The sequence below is a fragment of the Zingiber officinale genome, chromosome 7A (assembly GCF_018446385.1).
Source record: "Zingiber officinale cultivar Zhangliang chromosome 7A, Zo_v1.1, whole genome shotgun sequence".
In the NCBI taxonomy this organism is placed as follows: Eukaryota; Viridiplantae; Streptophyta; class Magnoliopsida; order Zingiberales; family Zingiberaceae; genus Zingiber; species Zingiber officinale.
Window position 1 is genome coordinate 22,266,407 of NC_055998.1, and position 9,241 is coordinate 22,275,647.

The 9,241-nt window shown below is 38.6% G+C and overlaps 2 protein-coding genes across 3 annotated transcripts; one reads left to right on the forward strand and one right to left on the reverse strand.

The window, feature by feature from the left end:
* The first annotated feature begins 1,532 nt into the window (after nucleotides 1-1,532).
* On the forward strand, nucleotides 1,533-6,182 carry LOC122001144 (cyclic dof factor 3-like). 2 transcript variants are annotated; one of them, XM_042555744.1, is made up of 2 exons: nucleotides 1,533-1,751; nucleotides 4,778-6,182. In XM_042555744.1, the coding sequence occupies exons 1-2, from the start codon at nucleotides 1,593-1,595 to the stop codon at nucleotides 6,041-6,043; spliced, it is 1,425 nt and encodes a 474-aa protein (XP_042411678.1). In that variant the 5' UTR covers nucleotides 1,533-1,592; the 3' UTR covers nucleotides 6,044-6,182. The 2 variants fall into 2 exon arrangements, with proteins under 2 accessions (XP_042411678.1, XP_042411679.1); XM_042555745.1 differs by lacking the exon at nucleotides 1,533-1,751 and adding an exon at nucleotides 1,848-2,016.
* Nucleotides 6,183-7,230: 1,048 nt separating this feature from the next.
* On the reverse strand, nucleotides 7,231-8,756 carry LOC122001145 (thioredoxin-like 1-2, chloroplastic). The gene is made up of 4 exons (XM_042555746.1): nucleotides 8,378-8,756; nucleotides 8,033-8,209; nucleotides 7,774-7,938; nucleotides 7,231-7,683 (listed from the first exon to the last, which is right to left on the reverse strand). Exons 1-4 carry the CDS (start codon nucleotides 8,591-8,593, stop codon nucleotides 7,441-7,443), a joined length of 801 nt encoding a protein of 266 aa, XP_042411680.1. The 5' UTR covers nucleotides 8,594-8,756; the 3' UTR covers nucleotides 7,231-7,440.
* Between the last annotated feature and the right edge of the window lie 485 nt (nucleotides 8,757-9,241).

The window sequence follows — 9,241 nt, forward strand, 5'->3', positions numbered from 1 at the left end:
TTAATACGGAAAAAATAAATCATGAATGATTATAATTATTAGTGCAGATGATAAAATAGGAGGAGAGACATACTTAGAACTTACAAAATATTTATGAAGAATGAAGTTTTTATTTAGTATAAATTAATGGATCTCTAAATTTAGTTAATCTAAAGATCAATGAAAAAAAAATAACCTTGCAAGCTGTTTAGCTATCAGATTTCAATATGCAGAAAAAAGAAGAAAACAAATCATGAGAAACGAAGCAAAAAAGCAAGCGTATGGTAAAAGATGATTCGTCTCAGTACCTCTATCAATTTACAAATCATGAGAAACGAAGCAAAAAAGTAAGCATATGGTAAAAGATGATTCATTCATCCCAGTACCTTTATCAATCTATTCCTAAATTAATATGGAAAAAGTAAATCATGAATGATTATAATTATTAGTGCAGATGGTAAAGTATGAAGAGAGGCATACTCAGACATGTCATATTTTAATCTCAAGACTTCATATGATAATATTTCATATCTTAACCATTATACCACTATGAGAGATCAAGTAAAAAAATAAATGTTACGAGATCTAAAATTTTTCTCGGATTATGATTGACATCCATTTCTTTCCTTCATATTCAGTATCATATTTGTGGCTGAAAATAATATAATAAGTTGATTATTTTATAATTATATATTTTTTTGAATTGACTTAAAGATCAATTTAAACTGTTACAATCATAAATTTATATACAATTAAAAAATTAAATGGATATTTCAAATCAATCCCAAAGGAGTTAAACAAAAATTGAAAGAGGATGCTGGTTAATTTTCAATCTGCTGTGATTTTTTTTATCTATAAATATAATTTTTTAAATCGATTAATTTTGAAGATAATGATTATATTCTTGGCGTTATCATTCTATAAAAAAAAAAATTCCTATTATACACCCCAATTGAGATTCTATCATTACATATTTGTTTAACCGTTTGAAAAGACATGCTTCTGATATATTTATATAATCTTTCATTTTGTAGGCAGATTCATGTGAAATTGGGTTTAAAATACTTAAAATAAATATTATTTATTAAAAGAAAAAGGGACGAAGTGATTTAGCAAAATATTAATTAATGCGTGTTTTGATAAATACGCCAAAAAAAGGAAATTAAAAAGTCATCGTCTTATCCTTTACTTTCTCCGACCTTTATTGACGCTATTCTTCTCTTTCACTGACAGGTGGCGGTGACGCAGGGGAGGAGATCTATGTGCGGCTGGATCCAGTGTGGACGGGGGAGAAGAAACGGACACGTGGCTAGCGGGTCGAAAGTTTGCCGTTCCGGGTGCTGTTGCCGGTCGGGAATCCTTTTTCGTGTTCTTTTCGTTGGCCCTTTTGAATAGCGAGGATGACGTCGCCCATTGGATCGCCAACCACGAGATTTCGTGGCCGAGATTTGCTCTCCCTGCCGACTCGGACGCAAACGTGGCATCCTGTCACCGGCAACATCCGGTCACAGTGTGGGTGAAAGAAAAATAATTCCTAATCTTTTTGCACCCTTTTGTTTCCCCTCACATAGATTTGATTCCCTCTCGGAAGTCCTCGGAGCGGCGCGGAGGAGATGGAGGAAGGCAAGGACCCTGCTATTAAGCTCTTCGGGACCACCATCCCTGTGGTGGCTTCGGAGTCGACGGTGGCGGAGGGACCGCCGGAGGAGGGCGAGGTTAAGGAGGTAGTGGCGGAGGCGGATTCGGCCGCCTCTCCGGCCCAGGGACAGAAGGTGAGTGGAGAATCAATTCAATCAGTCTCTTTTTCTCGATCCGTCCCTTCTTTATTGAAGGATTCGGTCAAAAAATTGCTTCTTTTACCTGTTTTTCTTAGTCATTTGGCTTTAAGTATTGTTAGTTTGACGTCGGGTAAAGTTGCTCGGTTCTGGGTTTTTGTTGTTGGCAGTGATGATTTGTGGGAACGATTGATTTTGAGTGGAATAGCTATCTGGAATCGATTTTAGATTCATAAAAATCTTTCTGGAATTTTCTTAGATGGTAGCGTTTCCTCCTTGATTCTCTTTTCTCAGAACACCGTGACCTTTCAGTGATGTTTATGGAACGCCTTGAGTTTTGTTATCACTGATTAGATCGATCCATATTTTTTTATGCTTGTCTTCATCTTGATTTCATATATGGATCGAGTTCTTTTGCTACTCTATGTCTTCACTTAATACTCTGTTACCTTTTTCTCTAACAGAGCTAATGAAATTTTGACAACCCTTTTGGAATAACCATTGATCGTTCCCTGGGGTTGGGTGTAATTTCTTACATACTCATTATGTTGTTACACTTGCATTTAAAGCTTGTGCAAGCCTTTAGCTGAATAAATTAATTAAAAGACTAGAAGCTTTTCGCCAATAAGTTCTCTTTTAAAAAGTGTTTACTAGAAGGATTATAAGTACAGTTCATAGGCCTAAATTTTGTTTTAAGCCAAGATGTAGAGCATGGATTTCTTCACTACTACTGATCATGTTCTGTTAAGTTCTGCATGAGCACAAAGTGTTTTTTTCCCCACCATATGCAAAATAGACCTTATCCAACATATTCTAGTTTATTATACTTTTTGGAAAGTCTCATCCAGCCAATAGCCTACTTAATTGAGAGTTGTATTGTCAATTATTTCTATTTTTAGGAGCATATTATTTAAGTATTATGTTTCTTTCTGGTGCTGATAATGCAAATAGTGGCATTCAGACAAACTTTATAGCTTCCATGCATGACTTTGGAATCTCTTAGCATCTTTCACTGAATAATCACTGGACATTAATGCCTGTGTATTCCATGCAAGGAAACATCTGAGGTTATGTTGACTGCTTGTATCTGCTAGCTTCAAGATTTACCCAAAATAGGGAATCAGTTATGAACATGATAAATCAGGAAAAAAAATGATCAATAAACTTGTCTTTATCTCCTATATATATAGAAAGAGAGAGAGCTGATATGCTCCCCAACCGCTCGTCTGCACCACGCGTCCGCGATTGAGTGGTCGGGGCTTATATACACACACACACACACACTAAAGACAAGTGATTTTGTTAGCTTTCCTTTCTCAATCAACCTCTTGCGTTAATTAGGAATCCCAAAAGGAGTTGAGTAAAATTAAAGTCAAAGCTTATGAGTAGACTTTTTTTTTGTGTGTGTGTTTATGTTCTGTTTCTTTGGTCTAAGGATTTAAGGATAGGTTACATGAGGATACAGTGAAGCAGGTATTTGCAATTTGCATGTATAGTTGCTCATTCTTCAAGTACAAGTTTTATCGCCTTGCTTCTGATTGGTTATTCAACAAAGAGGTGTCTGGAATGTCCAGAGCTGGATATCGCTTCAATGATATTTGTAACAGTTGTTGGAAAATCTTTATTGTGGAGATTCCTAGCCATTATTGATTATCGTGTGTTATCGTCTCTTATAATTTGATTGGAAGTTCAGAGACATCTTTCATGCCTTGGGAGATGGTTTATAGCCTTGTACATGACTTGTTGATGGTTATCAAACAAATAACATTCAATAGAGATGCTACCTTGTACAATTGGTAAGGATCAAATTGTTGAGTAGGTCTTGGATTCATACTCTTCTTTCATCTATCAATATAAATTATTAATCAATGGATTTTCTTCCATCTTCTCAAAAAAAGAAAACAAGTAATGTGCTACTTTAAGTTGGTACCATACTTACAGGAATGCTGTTTAAGCATGTATAACATTTACATATAGAGAGATAAGAGATGTGTGCATTTAACAAAGGTATGTTAATTATTAATTCTCACTTTCAGGTACATATGTTAGGAAAAAGGATAATGAATACTTTTTATTCATCTAACAAAGAGAAAGAGGTATTGATTGGAAAGAAGCAATGATGTGGAATTTACTAGTAGCAAAGAGAGTTTAACAGCTGACTTTCATTAGCAACAATGTGGATAGATTCTATTTTAGATGGATTCCTTCTCGTGAATCTCTACTAAATCCTTTTGCAAGTTAGCCATGGACGGGGGAATAGCCTAAGGCTGAGCCTAGAAGTTATGGAGGCTTCAACTGCTAACTAATATTGAAGTCTTTTGCTGATAGACGTCTCAAACAAACACTCTAAAACAAGTGTCAATTCTAGTAAAAAATTTCATTAGATGCATTTTCTCTTTATGGAGTGATGGAGTTGTGTGACCATTTATTCTAGGAATGCCAAATTTTACTCACAAGATGGTGACATATAATGGATTAGCTTGTCTCAAGGGAACTTGCCCCAACTGCCAGTTTGTGTTCTTTTGTTTTTGTTTATAAACAAAGTGAAATTTTACATTGATCAATAGGATGGCGAAGTAATGGCACACTGTCCTATGTTGATTAAACTCGGACACAATTATGCAAAATGCGTGTAGATCTGTGCATCTGAAATGGTTATTTCTAGATATTTTCAAATCTCCCATTAATATGAAGGTGTCAAATGAAGAGTCCAATAACAATGACAGTACTCAACTGACTAATCATTTCAGATAACTGACCTCTTACCGATCCCAAGTCATACCAGAGGAGAGATCATCACCAATGAACCTAAGGGTGGATGTTTTCTTGTGAGCGAGAACTCAGGGTTTGGTTGAGTCATAACACCTATCTTGGCATTGTTGGTTGTATTGGCATTTGGCAGTGTTTTGTTTGGCTGTTTTATGCTGTTGTAGCTTCAGTATCTGATACAGACAATTTTGCTAATAAACCTGTTCTGCATGACTTCAATTAATAATAAATATCTTTTTGATTTCATGTTTCAGGATACATCTAAAGACTCAACAAATAGGGAGATCAGCAACTCTTCACCTGTTGCACCTAGTGAAGAGGAAGAAGGTACTAGTTTGACTGATCACAATGAAGATAGGAAGAAACCATCCACTGCAGATGAAAAAGAAACATCAAGTGCTAAATCTGAAGACTCCGGCACTGGTACTGATTGCCCTGAAACACAAAAGGTCCTCAAGAAACCTGACAAAATTCTTCCATGTCCTCGTTGCAATAGTATGGAGACCAAATTCTGTTATTACAACAACTACAATGTCAACCAACCTAGACACTTCTGCAAGAACTGTCAAAGATATTGGACTGCTGGTGGGACAATGAGAAATGTCCCAGTGGGTGCTGGCAGGCGCAAGAGCAAGCATTCTGGCTCACAATGTCGCAACCTAGTGATCCCTTCCATTGGATTGCAATCTGGTCAGTTAGAAACTCATAACTTGACTCATCATCAAGTTATCCCATGCTTGCCTTCCGCACCTCCACGACCACTGACGCAAAATGGGACAATCCTTAAATTTGGACAAGAAGTTCCTCTTTGTGAATCCATGGCATCTGCGCTGAATATCAGAGAGCAAGTTCCATATTCTGAGCCTGGATCTACCATACACAGAGAAGACAGGGAAGAACCTTCCTGTGCATCTTCGGCTATAACTTCTAATGTCAATGAAAATGGATATGGTAGAAGTGCAGCATATATGAATCAGAGTGGAGCACAAGTTTCCGGTAATGGGTTTATTCCGCTGCCTTATTTGCAGTGCTATCCTGCAGCTCCCTGGGCTTACTCATGGAATCCTAGCACAACGATGGAAGCTTCTCCAAATTGTTCAGGAACAGTCCCTTACTCTTTCATGCCTGCTCCATTTTGGGGCTTCACCACTTGGCCCCATGGAACATGGAATATACCGATGGCTGGGATGAATGGTTGTGCATCTCCATCATCCTCTACAAGCAACAGTGGTTGTTCTGGAAATGGCTCTCCCACATTGGGCAAGCATTCTAGAGATTCTTCTTTGCAGACTGAAGAGAAGATGGAGAAATCTTTATGGGTTCCTAAGACTCTCAGGGTAGATGATCCAAAAGAGGCTGCGAAGAGTTCGATATGGGCCACCCTCGGCATCAAACCTGAGATCGGTGGAACCTTCCCATCCAAGGCCGAAAACAAGGTTCATAAATTGGACTCTGAGCAGGTATTACATGCAAATCCTGCTGCACTCTCTCGGTCACAATCCTTTCAGGAAACCACATGAAGAGTCTAGCACCAGAAATTCTACACTAACCTTTTTCATTGCAAGTGTTGTGCGAAATAGTCATTGTACGGCGAGGACAGCATTGCTTTAGATAGCAAGAAAGCAGGATCCAGAAGCTGACAGTAGAAAGAATATGCATCAGCTACTTCTAATCTAGCAGATACAAGAACTAGACTTTTCGAAATCTCTAAGTTCGTTCAAGAAATCTGTTGTAAGTAAACGAGAAAAAAAGGTATTTGTCTGTAATTTTTATTGGTTGGACATAGTTTATCACCTGCATCGCTGGTGAGTCACCTTAGCTGGTGATTGAATTCATAAATGCAAAAATAATTCATAGCTGCACAACTGAAAGTTGTGCATGTTTAAATGATATTCTTCTAAAGGGAATTTTACTTGTGTTTTTGTTTAGTATTTGGCTAGTTTGGAGGACTTGTCGTGCAAATTTCTATGAACATAAAAGCAATAAGATTGAGTCCATTGATCCAAATTTCTGTGTCTGTTATGTTTTCTGCAGTGAAAGACCTTTAATGCAAGACATTTCTGAGAGGCTGTTCTCTGATTAGAGAAATTGTTCTGTAAACATTAACTGACCAACTACAAAATTAATAGAGCTTGGATTTGTTGCCCTGACTATAATATTCTTTTCCAACAAAATGAATGAAACAGGACTTCACTTTTTCTTTCTCAATCGTCTAAGTTATGACACTTCTGAAATTATATATTATAGGTCTTTTAAATTGTGGCATTTGTTCTACCAAATCATAGTATTTAAGAGTTCAAAACGTAGTACATATTTCTGTCTCTTTAATGCTGTAAAGGCGTAATATGTATCTTTTGTAAATACAGCTCCAAATTATATTATAGAGGTTTTGTAGGTACAAGAACCTGTAATATATCTCAGTATATGAGCTTAAAAACAATTAGTTTGAAAATTTACTACAATTTCCGATCACTCACCCAAGATCTATTTTCGTGATTGCCCACAATTTCTTATTTTTATTATAAGTTCCTCAATCAATTATATAATCTTGTACAAGCTTCCACTTTGTTCACCCACAACCAGAGATAAACCATGACAACATTCAATCCAACACTACTTCAGATGAAGTCAATCGAACACTAAAATAAGCAGGCAGCCTCAACAAAGTAATATAACTTTTTGAAGAAAGATAGCAGACCCATGCACGTATATAACAATTCCAATACGTAGAAGATCAGAAGAGCTGTCAATAGAGGAACAATATCCAACTTAAAGACTCCTCAGCACCAACATATTCAACACAAACCAGCAGGCTCCTGAAACTAAAAAAACAGCCTGCACAAACACCTAATTGTAAGGACATCTATTTACAAGCAAAGTGTAATGGATCGTGCGATAGACAGACACACAGCAGTGTCTATCTTCCAGCCAAAGCCAAAGCCTTGTTGTCAGCATCTTGAGCGAACACAGGCATAGGGAGAGTTGATGCACTTCTCTCTGCAATCTCATCAAGGGAAGGAACAGGATTGCTGGGGTAGTCAAAGGAGAGATCTTCGTTTGCAGCCAAAGCCAAGAGCTCCTCCTTTTCCAGCCCCCTGGCTGGCCCAAGGCTACACCTGTCTGTGATGTGCTTGGCCAAAGCATCTTTGAACTTCTTAATCTGTTTTAAGCCAGAAAACGCTTACTTATCAAACAAATGAAGACGAAGCAAATGTTTCAATGCTTAGAATTTCATTGATAAGGATCTTACAGTTGCATTGGTGCAGCTGAAGCTACACAAGCGCCCCTGCGCTCCTCGATAAAATCTAAAGAAAGGAAGGACATGAACATGCATGCTATAACACATGGACTTGTGTAGCTCATAGTTTATTTGGAGGAATGAAACATCTGGATTCAACCCAGCGATCTGACAAATCTGCAAGCAAACAAGACGCATAATCAGAAAGTGATGTCTAGATTCTCATAGAGAAAAAAAAATTGGAAATTTCTTCGGATGAGAGATGTAATACCTTAGGATGGAGGGCTCTACAGCCTCCGCAACCAGGAGAGAAGAAATCCACCACAACCAGCTGGTCGCCGGCGTTCAATAAGGAGTTAGCGAGATCCTCCGCTGACTCGATCTCCTTCATGTTGGGTAGGAGACCCTTTTCCCACCATTGGATTGCCTTCTTGAAAGAAAGACCCATCTGCGATCCAAGGAAGAAAAAAAAAGACCTCTCTTTTTAATTTAGCAAAAAGGACAATTTATCAAAACACAGGGAAGCGCAAAGAGAATCTTCTACAAAACCCGACAAAAATCGTAACTTTATGCAATAAAAAGCAGATAAATAGAAAATTTGGCCGGATTTGGTAACCTGTGTAGAGCTAGAAGCGAGGTGGCCTTTCAAGGGCATACCTCTCGGCGAGCCAACGATCAGCCTTCCTCCATGGAACATGTTATCCCTAGAAGACGACCAAGGCTCAAACTTAAGAGATGAAGATCGAATCGAGACCGCATGCGAAAGTCGGGAAGAACGGATCCCGCAAGGAGAAAGAAGGTCCCTTTGAACCGAAGAAGCTGCTGCGGCCATGGCACCAAAGATCAAAGCTTTCCCGCTTCTCCGTCAAAATAAAACCACTGCGAATCCGCAAAACGACACCAGATCGGATCAGGAGAGCGAACGAAGAAAGCTTAATTCAGAAGCAATGGATAAGGGAGAAAAAAACGTGGGCGGACGGGGAAACAAAAACAAAAGCGCATCTTCAGCACGCTCCGCTACAAATAGCACAACGGTTCCACGCCGTTTTCTAACGGCCGCTCCGTTGATGAGGGTTCCGTGATGGATTCTGACCGTTCATCTCGTCGACCGCCTAATACGGATCACGCGGCAGTAGCCACGTGGTCGTTAACAGCAGTGGCACGTGCACACTAAGCCTGCGCGGGACTTATCGCTGAGGAGCCAGCGATGGAAAGATCTGTGTGCGTAATTGTTAGACCCGCAATCACACCTGGTTCAAAGGGAAGTCAGCCGGAAGAAGCAAGGCTGGGCGAGTGGTGGGTGAAACGTGGGCATGTGATCATAAAATAGTCCTCGTAATTTTGACCATCGATACCCATGGTCTTATCGAAAAGACCAGAGATACTAAAATCTAATCATTATCCATTAATGAAACGAGGTAATCCGTTTATACTACAAATTATATCAACATTAATCCGAAGTGTCGACGAGTCTTTGACA